General features: G+C 38.8%; 1 protein-coding gene across 1 annotated transcript in view; it reads left to right on the forward strand.

The window, feature by feature from the left end:
• The window catches only part of EPHA6 (EPH receptor A6), a 415,605-nt gene that overhangs the window by 208,912 nt on the left and 189,949 nt on the right, over positions 1-16,744 (forward strand). Inside the window, exon 5 of the mRNA XM_026664024.2 lies at positions 7,520-7,855. Coding sequence (XP_026519809.2) covers positions 7,520-7,855 — 336 coding nt within the window. The remainder of the gene's footprint in view (positions 1-7,519; positions 7,856-16,744) is intronic.

The raw sequence follows: 16,744 nt of genomic DNA on the forward strand, positions 1-16,744 counted from the left end.
TGCAAATTAGTTCCTTCTTTAGACTCAAGACACTTATGTGTTGAAAAAGTATCCCTCAGTCTTATGTAGCATCAAAACAGCAACACATTGCATTACATTATTAATAGAAGAATGACAGTTTAGGAATATTTGGGTGGTAACTAGTGTTTATTTTTCTGGATGTGATTCTGGGTGTAATATATACTATGCACTCATTATTAGCAATACATAGATAAACCTTCTGAAGGATCCAGGACTTAAACTGCAAGGTGTGTGTTAAGTCTGGGCAGTGGGTCCCAAGGAGAGACGAGACTCGAAGTAGTGACAACAGCTCTTTATTAGGAAACCAGATACTGAGACAAAGACTCCCAGCCGAGGCAGCTCTTTTATAGAGCTGGCTGCGGCTAGGCAGCCTATGACATGCATTTGAGCTTGCCGCGCTTGGTTTTACCCAATCGCGGCAGCCGAATAAGAACCAATCAAACACTTAGTTTTGTCCAATCATGGCCCGGCTTTTCCGGACCAATAGGAATGCAGGCCTACAAGCCTGCTAGTATGGAACACCCCTCCCCTCTTGGTTCCGTCCAAGGGGCGGGGTAACATAATCACACAAGTAGGCGGGTCTTCGTACCTGCCTACTAGACTTGCGCAGTTCACAATGTCTCTGTTCATCATCGGGTTCGGACGGGCTCTGCGTAGCTCTCAAGCTGCAAGATGGAACTGCCTGGAAGGGTGAGCCGGTCCTCTGGCTGCAACTCCCACCTGGTGATTCCGGGTCGGTTGAGTCATTTGCTCTGCTGCTCCCGCCTGGGCTCTCTGGGCTGGTGGAGCTTGTCCGGCTGCTGCTTCCAGGCGAAGTGCCCGTCTGCCACGACTCCCTTCTGGCTGGTAAGTATTGTTGGTTTTTGTTTAATGTCTGTGGGGGGTGTTCTACTTGTACAGATGTTCGTTCATTTTCTGAACTTGAGGTTCCCCCCCCCTCTGATTTCTTGGTTAGAGTCTATGAGGGGGGAAGCGGCCAGCCTGGATCTTAGCTGGTCAATATGACGTTTCCACGACCTCCCATCGGTGGTCTCGAGCTGGTAGGAGCGGGGGCCTGTGACTTGGGTGATTTTTGCAGGGATCCAGAGTGGGTCCCCTGTAAAGTTTTTGGCAAATACAGTGTCTCCTACCTTGAAGGCGCGGTGCTTGCTGCTGGAACCAAGGGGTTTTTCTGGGGTGAAAGCAGGGTGCAGGCGGTCTAGAGGTGACCTGAGTCGTCTGCCCATTAATAGCTCTGCTGGGCTCTTGTTGGTGGTGGTATTTGGTGTGATATGTTGTAGAAGAAGCATCCTGGTGATCTTCTCGTGGATGTTGCCGTGTTCCATTTTGTGCAGAGTTTTTTTTTGTAAATTGAACCATGCGTTCAGCTCTACCATTCACCACCGGGTGAGCTGGCGATGTCAATGCGTGTCGGATGCCGCGGTCTGCCAAGTATTGTTCAAAAGCCAAGGCGGTAAATTGTGGCCCATTGTCAGAAATGATAACATCTGGCAGACCATGCGTTGCGAAAAATCTATTTAATTTCTTGATGACAACTTCCGTGGTGGTTGTCTTCATTGTGCTCACCTCGAGCCAATTTGAATAAGCATCAACAGTGATTAAGAAGGTGTGCCCCTTGGTTGGCCCTGCGAAGTCAATATGGATGCGCGACCAAGGGCCTCTGGGTGTTTCCCATTCTAATGGTGGGGCCTTAGGGGAGCCGAGCGAGTCTCTTGGCATCTGTTACAAGCGGCGACCCAGGTTTCAATTTGCTTGTCCATGCCTGGCCACCAAGCGTAGCTCCTGGCCAGGGCTTTCATGCGCACAATACCAGGGTGCCCGTCATACAGCAAGTCTAAAACTTTTTTCTGTAGTGTCTCTGGTATTACTACCCGGTCTCCCCACAACACGCAACCTCTTTGCGAAAAGAGTTCAGTTTGCTGGTTTTTAAACGGTTTAAAAAGTTCGTTTGGCTCGGTTTCTGGCCATCCCCTCTCCACCCAGCTGAGAACTCGCGCCAAGCGTCTGTCCTTCCTAGTTTCGTGGGCGATGTCTTGCGCGGTTACTGGTGGCATGGGGATCATTTCAATTTGCAAGACTGGTAATGTGGGTGCTGGGTCCTCTTGCAAGTCTGGCAAGGGGGAGCGGCTTAAGGCGACGGCGTGCCAGGCAATGTATCAATTTGTAATTATAAGCGGCAAGAAATTCAGACCATCTTGTCATTCTAGGTGACAAGATGTGTGGAGTGGGCTTGTCACCCGCCAATATGCCAAGTAGGGGCTTATGGTCTGTAATAATGGAAAATGTCCTACCATAAATGTATTCGTGGAATCTCTTTACTGCTGAAACGATGGCGAGGGCTTCTTTGTCCAGCTGGCTATAGTTCCTCTCTGGCTTGGACAATGTTCTGGAAAAGAATGCAACGGGGGCTTCCGTTCCATTTGGTAAAACGTGGCTCAGGATGGCGCCAACCCCAAAAGGCGATGCGTCGCAAGTAACAGTCAGAGGTAGCGTTTCATTGTATTGCATGAGGACTGCGTCTGAAGTCAAAAGGTTTTTTATCTGGTGAAAAGCGTGCTCTTCTCGCCGTCCCCATATCCAGGAAGCCTTTTTATCAAGGAGTCTATGCAGAGGTTCTGTGACAGTCGCTTTCTGGGGTAGAAAAATGTTATAGAAATTAATGAGTCCGAGGAAGGCTTGGAGGTCCGTTTTGTTCTTTGGTCTGGGGGCGTTTTTGATGGCTTTCAATTTTTTATCTGTGGGGTGAATTCCTTGTTTGTCAAGGAGGTAGCCAAGAAATTCAACCCTTTCAGTGCATAATTGGCACTTTTCCTTTTTCACCTTGAGGCCAGCGTCTTTGAATTTCTGTAGGACTGCCCTCAGTCGTTTTTCCAATTATATTTTGGTAGGGGCTGCTACCAGAACGTCGTCGAAATAGGGCACGACTCCTTTAATTCCCTGCAGCAATCTCTCCATTAGACTTTGAAAAATGCCCGGTGCGACGCTGACCCCAAACTGGAGCCGGTTACATTTGAACGCCCCTCTATGTGTCACTATTGTTTGGGCTTTGGCGGTTTCAGCATCGACTGGCAGTTGTTGATAAGCTTGAGCCAGGTCGAGCTTTGCAAAGATCTTGCAACCCCCTAGTGAGTGCAGGAGATGTTGGACCACTGGCACCGGGTAGGCGCTCTGCTGCAATGCGTGGTTGAGGGTGGCCTTGTAGTCACCACAAATTCTCAGGGAGCCATTGGGTGTGATGGGGGTGACAATTGGGGTCTCCCAACGGGCATGATCGATGGGTTCTAACACGCCTTGCGCTATTAGTTTGTCTAATTGTTCGTCTATTTTAGGTTTGAGTGCAAAAGGCACTCGGCGCGGCTTGAGACGGATGGGAGCGATGTCAGGGCTGAGATTAAAGGAGATAGGGGACCCCTTGTACTTGCCTAGATGTTCACTGAAGACTTCTTGGAAGTCCTGGATGAGCGTTGCTTCCCAGTCTTCATCTTCTGTGTGGTTGATGCCTGCCATGTCGATCCCCAACGGTGCGAACCACTGCAACCCGAGTAGGCTGGGTCTGTCTTTATCGACGATTGTGAGTGGTAGGATGGTGGTGTGGTTTCTGAACAAAACTTGAAAATGTCCAGTGCCAACGACCGAGATGCTATTACCTTGATAGTCTCTTAATATTAGCTTCTGGTCGCTTAGCTCTTGGCGGCGGATGCTGGGAATTAGTCTTTTGATGGTCCTCCAGGAGACCATAGAGAGGGAGGAACCGGAGTCTACCTCCATGGTGCAAGGCTGATTCTCGATGTTGACCTCTACACGTATCTTTCATGCGTCTATTGATGAAGCGTGGCCGATGGTGACTGTTTGGTGCGTTTCTTCTCTTCTGGGTACCTCGATGAACTTCCTGAGTCGGCTGTCCCGGTTCCATCAGCTGTCATTATGGCAGTCCCGGTTTACGGTGGGGGTGCCATCTCTTCTTCTTGGGCTGTTTCCCCATCGTCGGGGGCTGGAATTTCGTTTGTTATGGCATACTTTGGCAATATGCCCTCATTTTTCGCAAAAACAGCAAATAGCATCCAGGAACTTGCATTCGGAATGCGGGTGATTTCCTCCACAGCCGGCACATTGGTAACTTGACTTGCGACCGCGCCAGTCTCATCGCTCGCGTTCCGACTGAAGTCTGTGAATTTCTTCCTCTTTGCTGTCAGAAGGGGATTCGATGTTGCCGTGGTGGGTGGATGCTGTGTGTTTGTCTGCTGCGGTTGCCGTCTCGCTGGTGGGTTGGTGGTCGTTTCCGTTTGAACGCCGCATTCGCGCCGCTGACTTACGGGTGGCCTCGGCTGCGGTGGCTTCGGCTATGGCGTCGGCGAGGGAGATGTCCCCTTTAGCCATCAGTCTGCTTTGGAGAGTTGGGTCTTTTAGGCCGAAGACGACTCGGTCGCGCATGGCTTCATCTAGATTGGCGAATCCACACAAGCCTCCTAGGTTCCTTAGGTTGGCTACGAACTCTCCGATGTTCTCGCCCTCGCGCTGATCCCTCTGGTAAAAGTCATGCCGACGGATGAGGGTCGGCACCGCTGGGGCGTAATGGTTCCGGAGGATGGGAGCTAGGGTATCCCAATCCATTGTCTTGATGTCTGCGGGCTTCGCGAGTGCCTTGGCCATTTTAAAAACGGCGGGTCCGCAGTGTGTTAGAAAGACCGCTCGCTTCTTGCTGCCGGTGGCGTCCTTCGGGTTGTTTGATTCCAAAAACATTTGGAACCAATCGATGTAGGACTCCCAGTCCTCGCTGGCCGAATCGAATGGTGCAGGTGGCACGGCGCTGCTGGCCATCTTGCTGGTCGTCTATGCGCTTTCTGCCATGTGCTAGTCAGCTCTGTTGTCTCAGTATCCCATCCTCGTCGCCAGTGTTAAGTCTGGGCAGTGGGTCCCAAGGAGAGACGAGACTCGAAGTAGTGACAACAGCTCTTTATTAGGAAACCAGATACTGAGACAAAGACTCCCAGCCGAGGCAGCTCCTTTTATAGAGCTGGCTGCGGCTAGGCAGCCTATGACATGCATTTGAGCTTGCCGCGCTTGGTTTTACCCAATCGCGGCAGCCGAATAAGAACCAATCAGAACGCTTAGTTTTGTCCAATCACGGCCCGGCTTTTCCGGACCAATAGGAATGCAGGCCTACAAGCCTGCTAGTATGGAACAGTGTGTAAGAGTAAATTTTTTACCTTTTCCTTTCCCTGCACAGTCTGGGAGGATGGATGAGTAAGATTATAGACACATCCTTGATATTAATGTTGCTGTTCTTTCTGAGATATTCATTTGATTCCTTTGATTATACTAAGTTTCTTAGGTGGGACCAACTTACCTGTCTATGTAGTGGATATTATATACTTTTCCTTTAATATAATAAATATAATATTATAAATATAATATAATAAGCATTCCCTACTTGTTAGGTCTGAAGAAGATTGGAATATAATGCATGCACAATTTAAAATTATCCACATATTTGCTTGCCTAAACAAAATATATAACATAAGGAAATTCCTGAGTGTATTACTCACAGATGTCTGCCAAAAGGCTATGACTGCCAGGCTTTTAAAAAGTGACCAAACCATCAGCCAGAAAGCATAGGAACTGAGAAGTGGTCTGTGGTCACCACTTGCAGAACCACTCCTTTATTGGGGATGTCTTACTAACTGCCTATGCTTTCCACCTGTTGTCTATTCCATTTGCACAACAGTATGTGAAATTGATTGTCAATCAGTGTTGCTACCTAAGTGGACAGTTTGATTTCACAGAAGTGTGATTGACTTGGAGTTACATTGTGTTGTTTAAGTGTTCCCTTTATTTTTTTGAGCAGTATATAATCTATGTATAATGTATAAGTGATAACAAAGCAATCAGGCCATATTCATAAAATCCCAATGACACATAATTTAGCAGAATCTGTGGATTATAATTAATTGTATCTCTTTGTTCCAAGTTCTAAATCTTAGTAAATGATTCACTGCATGTCATTACAGCTTAATATTTGCATGAAATCACAGTTTAGTTGGCATAATTTAATGGCAATTAAAAACCTATTTAATCGTCATGCAAATTGGCACAAGGACCCTTCAGTATGAAGGGTGTCTATTTCTTAAGAAATAGACTGCAAGCTATCATTTCTACACTTTTAAACACTCCTACCACAATTATCCAACAACAATTTTCCTGTTCATAGCAGTACAAATGGACAATAAATCATATTTTTGTTATAAACAAAGTTTAAAATCCTCTATACATTGATTAACTACGAAAATCATTAGCAAACTGTATTTTTTTAAAAAATAACTTGGGCATAATTTGGTATTCAAATGATATTTATACAGAAATAACAAAGATTGTGGTGGCATCATAGTGATTAACAAATTTATTCTGGGTTTCATTTCCATAGATTACAATTTATTTCATTTATACAATTTATTATATCCTGGGTTACAAACAAATATCCATATTTCTTAGTACAGAGGGAGTTAAAGAAATGATATACAGAAAATATTGGCAGTACAACCAAATTATTATTAGTGGACATACAGAATTTTATGTCCAGTAAGATTTTTTAAAAATATATTTTTATTAACAATAACCACTTCAAAATAATGACAGTATGTCTCCAGAAGCTGAACTCCATTAGGTTTTAAATACTTATCATAAATGTCACATTTTTATCAATTTATTATTGTTGGACAAAACAATTAGGATCCAAGATGGCTTGAAACATTTTAATACCACAATTCCATGATTTTTTAGAATAGATGAGAAATTCGTTGATATTTATATGTGAATAATTTGATTTTGGTTCTTATATCACAAAACATAATCATAGCAAAATTAACTTTACCAATGGGAAAAAGATTCATGAAAGTATAAACATATAGCATATGAACAATAAAATGAATTCATATTTACTTTTTCTGGTTTTTTTTAAAAACTTTAAGTTCTTCATATATACAATACATGGGCTTTTCTCTGCTTGCAGATTGGTTAATCATTAGCCAAATTATGAGTGACAACTGCACAGTAGTTACAAAAGGCTTCAAAACTATCAATCATTTTGTCAAATCTCAGAACAGTCAATCCATATTTTATACCTGCTTTATCAGCTACTAGATTCTGCAAGCCACATCATGAATGTGTTCTGAATTTGGGTACTACTTTTAATCTGATTTTATTCCTAGTTTTACATGTTTGTGTTTGCTTACTTAAATTCTGATGTTGTCCAATTACTATAGAATATTTTACATATATCATTGTAGGAGCACAAATGAACATTTTTCCTTTATATATTTGTGAAGAAATTTTAAAAAGAGTTCTTCACAGTTTTTGTCCCATTTATTTCAGTATAATTTGATATTTATTTACCCTACATTTGTTTTTGTAAATCAAGGCTGGAAGGTATGTTTTGTGTGAATGTGCATGTTAATATAACAGATTGATACTTATGTAGATTATTTTCTTTGTCCTTTTGTAGGACCACCTTCTGCTCCAAGGAATGTCATCTTTAATATAAATGAAACAGCCCTTATGTTGGAATGGACTCCACCAAGTGACACCGGAGGGAGAAAAGACCTTACCTATAGTGTTATTTGTAAAAAATGTGGATCTGATACCAGCCGGTGTGAGATATGTGGAGGAGGAATCCGATTTGTTCCAAGACATAGTGGGCTTATCAATTCTTCAGTGACTGTGCTTGATTTTGTGTCCCATGTGAACTACACCTTTGAAATAGAAGCCATGAATGGTGTCTCTGAATTAAGCTTTTCACCAAAGCAGTTCACAGCCATCACAATTACCACAGATCAAAATGGTGAGTTTCTTTTTATTTGTGTGTCAGTTAGAGATTATACAATAAGACTAATAATATATTTCATGAATTATCATTAATAAATATGAAGAAAGTATGCTTGTACTTTTTCAAATTATTTATACTTCCATAGTCATATTTTGGGGGAAATAGTTGCAGGATACATAATCAGACAATTTGTCAAAACAAGTCTAACTCATTTTCATTCAAGCGATGTTGATTGATGTGATTTGTTTTTCTTTGGAAAAATCTATTTTTAACATTTTATTTTGTGTATTAATCCAGCAAATTTTGCTTGTCTATTTACTATCTTAGTACTAGTTTGTGACTTTAATTTAGGAGTCAACTACCAATCTATGACATAAAAAAATTTGCTTATATGTGCAAAACTACAGTTATTTAACACATTACTGCATGCTTCATTAATCTAATTTCACCAAAATTACTTTGGTAGTTCTATTTAAGATGACAACAATATGTATATTCATGAGATTATATTAATAAACATCAAATTAATAAATTTTGAAGACACTGTCAAATATGAATTTAGAGATATTTCTCAGTTGATCAAACAATCTTCTTACATGTGCATGAAAATACAAAATATTCCATTGTTTATCTTATTGAGCAACAAAGGCATTCATAAGATAAAAAAACTCAAGCGGGAAGCTGTGATTATATGAATACTTGCCTTTTTATATACCTGTACACATCTGGTGCATATAAAAAGGTAGCAGGGCTTTTCTCATGTAATTATGGTTGCAATATTAACTTATTTTTCACTTTCATTTTGTACATCTGTTTTGGACAATAACATGTGTCACTAATATTAGTACATCTACATGGGAGAGGTCTCTAGTTTCAAGAAGAACAATGACATTTTGTTAATCTGTATTTTTATCAATTTTAATATTTTTACTGTGGGTTTTATTATTTATGAATTATGTTAAATTTTGTTCAGCTTTTTTTTTAGCTGAATCTCTTCATTTTATTACTAATGGCTTGAGTTGCCTTCTTTGGCCAATGGTAGAATATAAATTAATTAGACAAAGGAATAATCTGAAGATCCACACATTGTTAAACAATGCCTGTTATTAACAATGCATGATAAATAATGTGTGAATCTGAATTGAAGTATAGCATTAAACTGCTTTAATCCCTTTATTTACTTTAATGCATTTATATCCATTATAAAATATGTTTATATTCAAAATGTTTTTCTAACGTATAATATACTTTTTATTAGAACAACTGCAGATGATTAGTATTATTAAAAATAAATGCTATAAAGAACTAAAATAGTGAAGTATATAATTATTCAGTTAGCACTAAGAACTGACAATCCCTTTTTTCTGTTGTTCTGAATGTATTGTCCAATGAAGTATGGGGAAATATTGTCATTGCATTATATACAAAGTAGAAATAACCAGTTTAATTCAAATATTCTGCACAAATTTTCTAATGATGTGCAGTAATGATAGTAAGAGGAGCAATTCTATAAAATGCAAGGTCATAAATGATGATACTGTGTGCAATTATTATTGAGTAACTAAAGAAATACTTAAAATATTAAACTCCTAGATATTTTTTCTGTTTGCACAAAATACTGTCAAACTAAAAGTTAGAGTTATATAGTGTGTTTTTATTTAAGTTGTACAGTTGAGATATTGAGCTGTCAACATCTATGATATAAAAAATATCAGTGCCTTTACCTACATCTAGTGTGTTAGCTGAAGGAAACAATAAAATTGACAAAGAGAAAATAACCAATTCAAATTCCTAAACAGTTTGAAAGGGAGGCAAAGAACAGGAAGATGGGGCTGAATTTTCTGCTACAATGAATCTCAAGGTAATCAAAGGATACCCTAAGCCTCCTGTAATGTTAAGCAGCCTCCTGTAATGTTAAGCTTTTCAGCTATTTTTAGCTAAACTCTTGAAGTCTTTGTTGGTTGTATGAAGGCTGATGAAGAACTCTTTTATATGAATAGTGAGCCTATTTACTCACATCTTAAATAATCATTGGTATCAAAGATGTGTTTGTAATCTTATTCTTGGACTCCAATCCAGACTCTTCCAGACCACGCAGGGAAAGGAAAGGGTAAAAAATTTGCTCTTCCACACATTGCAGCTTAAGTCCTGGATCAAAGCGTCTAGACAAAGAGATCAGTAACCTCGTGCTGTGATGAACCTCGTGCTGTGGTAAAACAGAACAGCTTCAATATAGAAAGATTTATACAATCACTTATCTGCTTTTCCTAATATTCCTAACTAACCCTTCGCTTTTCATTATATATCTCCACATAACTAATGTTGAAATAATAGAATGCTGTTTCAAAATGTAATTAATATAATGTTTGAATCTTTTTAGTAATCCTAGAGCCACTGTTCTAGTCCTTGAAATATTCCAAGGCCTTTTATCAACAGTTATAATTTACTTCATAGCTGATTCACTACCTATTTCCAGATTTCCTGGGGCAAAATGTGCCTACTGCATTTTCATTGTTAAAACCATGTTAATGAATAGCTGGCATTTATGGACTGTTGCATTTTGTACATCATTTTTATGAACAACCAGAAACAGACATTTATTAAAAAATAGATATTTATATACTCTTTTAAATCTTTTATGTGGGATTATCATTTTATGTATCACTGCATCCTTTCCTATAAAACTTTCTGAATGTGGTCAAGGACACTGATTTATTCTGTAATTGATCATCCTCTATTCTATGAAGCTTTTTTCAGTATAATTACTGTAATGTAATGATTATTGTACAGGTGTAGGTAATCTACATACTTAGGTTTTACTGCCAACCTATCATAGATTAACAAAGTAGATATTTCTTTTAAAAAAATAAACTAAGCACCCATGTTGATAATAGCAATAGTATTTAAACTTATATATCATCTCATCATGCTTTATAGCAGAGGTCCACAATCAGTAGCAGGGAGGGAGAGGATGGGTTTCTATGCTCAATCTAATCCTGCACATGCGCAAATAAACCTTTGCATGTTCACCTAGTATTTGCACAGCTTGGGTCTCAACAGACCATGGCCCAATATCAGGCCTGGAGGTTGGGAACCTCTGATTTATAGCACTTTCTAAGCCTTGGTCAGCCTGTGGTGTTCTTCCAGTGAAAACGGATCTCAGGAGGGCCATACGTGTCCTTCCTGGGCCCCGTTTTCTGCCACAATGGCCTCCTGCAGCCCTCTGTCAGTGTAACGAAGCTCAGATAGCTGCATGGGCTACAAGAGGCCCTCCTGACAAAAAATGGGGCCCAGGGGAGCCTGCATGCCCACCCGAGCTCCATTTTCACTGACAGAGGTAGAGTGCTGCAGGAGGCCATCCAAGCTAAAAATGGAGCCCAGAGGGAACATGCACAAGCTCCATTTTTATGGCAGAGGGCTGCAGAAAGTTGTCCTGGCCAAAAACAGGCCTGGAGTGAAAGAGGGGAAGGAAGAAGAAAGCAGAAGGAAGAACGAAGGAAAAAGAAGGAGAGGGGAGGGAGGGAGGAAGGGAGATTATAATGAGAGTGAGGGAGGGTCTGACAGAAGTCCTACCTTATCACTTGGCCACAACAGGTGCTCCCCAACACACTGACGTTGAGCTGGCCACACCTCCACTGGCCATGCCCCACCCACCCTCCAAGGTCAAACACAACCCTGATGCAATCCTGAATCAAACCGAGTTTGACACCCCTGTTCTAAGCGGTTTATAGAGTCAGAAAAGGGGATGTGGTGGCTCAGTGGCTAAGACGCTGAGCTTGTTGATAAGAAAGGTCAGCAGTTCAGCAGCTCAAATCCCTAGCACTGTGTAATGGAATGAGTTCCCGTTACTTGTCCCAGCTTCTGCCAACCTAGCAGTTCAAAAGCATGTAAAATGCAAGTAGAAAAATAGGGACCACTTTGGTGGGAAGGTAACAGCTGTCCGTGTGCCTTTGTCATTTAGTCATGCTGGGCACATGACCACAGAGATGTCTTCGGACAGCGCTGGCTCTTCGGCTTTGTAATGGAGATGAGCACCACCCTCTAGAGCTGGAAACTACTAGCACGTATGTACGAGGGGAACCTTTTCCTTTACCTAGAGTCAGCAAATTTCCCCCAACAATCTGGGTCCTCATTTTACTGACCTTGTAAGAATAGAATGCTAAATCAACCTTGATCCAGACTGAAATAAACTCCTAGCCATGAGCAGAGTCAGCCTGAAATTCTGCATTCTAATCACTGCACCACCATGGCTCTTACAAACCAATGACTGTGTAAAAGAGCAGACAGTGGGAAAAGAAGCATTTCTTTTATTTTCTGATATATTTAAAAATAAGTCTTTAATACCATGTCAGACTCTGTAGACTTATCCAAAAGTCTCAAACATCTGAAACCTTTCTGTTTCTGCCACAGCAAAAAAAAAAAAAATAGTGACAAGATTTCAAATATATGTGCGTACAAGCATCTAAGTTAGTCTTTGTATGTTTACTAACCATTCTTCCTCTTCCTGACTTAAAAACAATTGCTATTACATATTTTTCTATTCTTGCCCTCTATTAAAAGCTATAAATTTTAAAACAAATTAATGTGTTCATATTATGTATTTTAAAATAATCAGTTCCTACTTGTAAAGTTTTCTGTTATATTCTGTAGATTTTTCATAACACATACAAACCACTTAGAATGTTTTTCTTATTTCATTATCTATTGTTGTGGTGTGACTTGTTCTATGGTTTAATGCTTTTTTATTATTGCATTTAGCTGTGCTTCTCCCTTTTGTTTATGTAATATCTTTCTAAAGCTCCTTCACCTGAATTGATTCCAGAGCAGTTGCAGTATGTTACAAAACCTATTGCAAAGAAAAACAATATGATTATTAAAAAATGCTATCCCAAAATAAAAATCTGAATGGCACTATTTTTAAATCGTAGTAACATATTCATGCTGTGAACATGGAGCCAGAGATGGCATTTAGCATTCTCCCTGAGCATACACAAACATAATGTTTTTTAAGGACTATTATGGAGCAAGAGAATTTTGTAGTTAAAACCCAAGAAAATATGAGCTTTTGTGCTGGAATGGTAAATGTATTTTTATTTAAATTGGGTTAACTCTGGAAAAATAGCACAGAATAGAATCATAGATTAGAGAATAGTGGTAAAGTTAATAATGGATTCAGCTTTAGAATTGTAAACTCTATTATCATTAAATGTCAGCAAAAATAATTAGGTTAATTAAGTGATCGTTCATTGTATGATTGGTTATAAATACAAAATAAAATTAACAGAAATGGATCCTAGTTTTTGTTTGTTTTCTTCTTTTAAGGATAGCATTAAGCAATGTATTTTATCCCGTGTGAGATAAGAGGCAATCTTACTTAAAAAAAAGAAGAAGAAAAGGATATTTGGGGTCAAAATAAAGTCTATATTCTGCCTTCTTCCTTCCCAGTCCAACCTAAAAATTGTTGTCATAGCTGACAGTGCAAATAGCATGTAAATATTAAGTTATGAATCAAGAATCATGATATACAAAGGTGCTTGAAGATAGAGTTTGCTAAGCACTTGCTAACATTAAACATTTTGTGATGTCTAGACTGAGGAACATGATTTATACAAGCAATTATTTATTCAAGATTTGTCTTTCATTACAGTTACCAAATTATGGGATTATTAAACTATACAGAAATCTGAAATGTGATTCCAATGAAGCCAATTTCTAATCTGGCACATTGAGAAAGAAAGCGATTTTTTTTTTACATCCACATTAGTCAACAACAAAAATTGGAATGATTCAGATGATTGAATAGTAGCATTGTTCACATTTTTCAAATCAGATTGTTTCTCTTACATTAATTAATGCTGATGTTCTCCAGCTAAAGATCAATAAAGGGTTGGATATCATTTTAAAACAAAGAAAAATATAGGCATCAGTATTTCAGAATAGCATATGAGCATTTATAGGGTTCATAAAAATAACTGAGAACTTTTCCTTAACTTTTTCATGAATAGTCTGAAGCATTGTTTCTCTTGGATTTGTATTTTTGAAATCTTCCTTTAAGTTAAAAACTCTGTTCCTTAGGACTTCATATTTACATCTAGATGTTTATATCAATCTAGATTATGTCACTATTTCATACATTAATATTTAGCCTCTAACAAGAGGAATGTAACATGTACCTGAACTGGTATCATTATAGATCCTAGTATCGACAAGCATAGAAGTACATCTCTTTTAAAATTATTATATCCAAGGGAAAAAAACCTGTAAAGCATTACCTATGTGTAGATTTGGGCTGCAGTGCTTTCTTCTGTGCACTCTTGGTCTTGCTGAAGCAGTGGAAACTAACTCCAGCATTTGATTATTTAATTGCACCTGTATATTGCTATTCAAAGAAACAATAAGGTAACAACCATGGTGCTATGGAAAGCATTGATGGAATGGAATGGAATGAAAAGCATTGATAAAAAAATTAACTATTTAAATTATTAACTACTGTAGATTGTACCATATCTGCCAGAGAGGATCAACCGTTTTCCTTCCAAGCTACAGTTAGAATTCTAAAATGTATTTGATGAAAAATAATATTTCTTTATTATTACAATCAAAAGAAAAATCTACTATTATCTAGTCCTAGGTGATTGCACAAAATAGAACATATTATGTTCAAGTATTATTGTCTCTTTAACTGCGGATGTTGAATGAATAGAAGCAAGCTGTGATAACTGTGAAAAGATAATTCTTAAGTCTGATCCTCCATTTTCTTTTGATATATTGCTATGATTTATGGCAGTATAAATCCATCATCACTTTCTAATACTGTATTACTTCTGAGCAGAGATGGGAATTTATTATGTTATGTATTTGTGAGCACTCGACTAAAACTATTTCAAATAATGTTCTAATGAAATTAGGAACATTCTGAAATTAATTTAATGGTACAATTATCACCATTTTTTCCTCAACAAAAATGCACTCTTTTATTATCCATTTTTTTGAAATCCTTCTGAAAACAATTCTGGGATAAAGCAAATTGATTATGATCATGAACAATGAATCTGGAAAAAATATTACAAAAGTCTTTGAAAATGTTGAATTGCACTCAGCCTAGATAGTAATAATGGCCATGAGTTTTTTTCAACAATAGTAATTTATGATAATATTCCTATTATCATGCATTTCTCATGGAAAACTGGCATAATGCTATCATAGCATTTTAAGTTTTATGTCAATTCAATGTTCAAATAAATTTGAAATCTTTACTAAGAAACTCTAATGTTCACATCCTTGGGCCACTTCTTAGAGATAGAAGGAGTTCTGCTTTTATTCTTTTCTTGTTTTGTTTTGTTTTGCTTTTATTCTTGTTTTGTTTTGTTTTGCTTTGCTTTTATTGTTCTGTAGTTTTTTAATTGAGGGATGAGATATATATCAGTTCAATGCAGAGGTGGGATTCTACTAGTTCGCACCTATTCTCTAGAACCGGTTGTTAACATTCTAAGCAGTTCAGAGAACCGGTTGTTAGAAGAAATTACTGGCCTAATCTTGTAAGGAAGGCAGGAAGGAAACATTCTGGTGTTACTTACAGAAATTGCCCTTCCGTTAAACTTTATTACATTCTTGGCAGGACTAGACTTCCTGTCTCTGGAACTTCTCTGGAGTTTTTTTCCCCTCCTTTGCTGGTACTTTGCTTGTGTGGAGTGACCATTCAGAGTTACAATGGCACTAAAAAAAGTGACATGACCATTTTTCACACTTATGACTGTTACAACATCCCCACAGTCATGAGAGGCCACGCAAGGAGATGTGTGCCTTGATGTGAGTGATATTGAGTTGGCCACACCCAGCCAATAACCTGACCATGTCCACCCAGTCACATGACCACCAAGTCAACACCCACCACCTAAGCCACTCCCACAGAACCAGTTGTTAAAAAATTTGAATCCCACCCCTGGTTCAATGTCATTTTTACCATCCAGATTCTGTTGATCAGAGTGGTTTAAAAATTCTAGAAGGAAGGAAGGGAGGGAGGGAGGGAGGGAGGGAGGAAGGAAGGAAGGAAGGAAGGAAGGAAGGAAGGAAGGAAGGAAGGAAGGAAGGAAGGAAGGAAGGAAGGAAGGAAGGAAGGAAGGGATTTATTTGGTTAGATCTTTACTTACATTATCACCTGTCTTGACTTTATGAAAAATTATAAACCTTTATGTAAATAAAGGTAGCTGAATTAAAAACCATTTAATTTTTCCAATAATTCACTAGGTGTAATTTCCATGTTTAAAACTGCAGTTCCTATTTAAAGTTAAAGTAAAATGTTCCTGTATTAAGCTGTATTAAGCTCAAAGCCAAAATGCATTTATCCATATAACAGCTATGCCAGTTATTTAGCAGTTCATTCCCTGGAGTAATTTAGCATTATTAAAGGAACTTTAAGTCTGCCCCATCTGCATCTTTATTCATGAATTGTAATTATAAACTTAATTTTGCCCCATGTGTACATGTATATGATTGAGCACTTCTGTTTTTTCCTCTGGTCTAGAAGTTATTTAAGGGGACTTGTTATTCTACCATTTTTACCTGTGGTATTATGTTTACATTTATATCTACTGAATGTTGCATGTAACTCACTTAAATGTATGTAGATATTATGCTTTATGCATTGTGTAGTGTATTCAAATAGAGACTTCTAAGTCGATGTTCCTATTGGTTAGTAAACGCAACGAAACTATTGGTTAATAACGCGAGTATCTAATTGGCCGCCTAAAGCGGCGGGAAGTTTAAATAGATGCCATTGGTTGCGAGCCACGAGCAGCCACTATAAAAAGGGCTGCCGCGGCTCGACTGCAGTTGAAGTTACTCGTTATTATTAAAAGAGCTGAATTCAACTCTGGTCTGCGAGTCTCTTTATTGGCGACAGAA

This window comes from Notechis scutatus, chromosome 5 (genome assembly GCF_049901735.1).
Source record: "Notechis scutatus isolate UNSWTSFEM ecotype Mainland chromosome 5, rNotScu1.2, whole genome shotgun sequence".
In the NCBI taxonomy this organism is placed as follows: Eukaryota; Metazoa; Chordata; class Lepidosauria; order Squamata; family Elapidae; genus Notechis; species Notechis scutatus.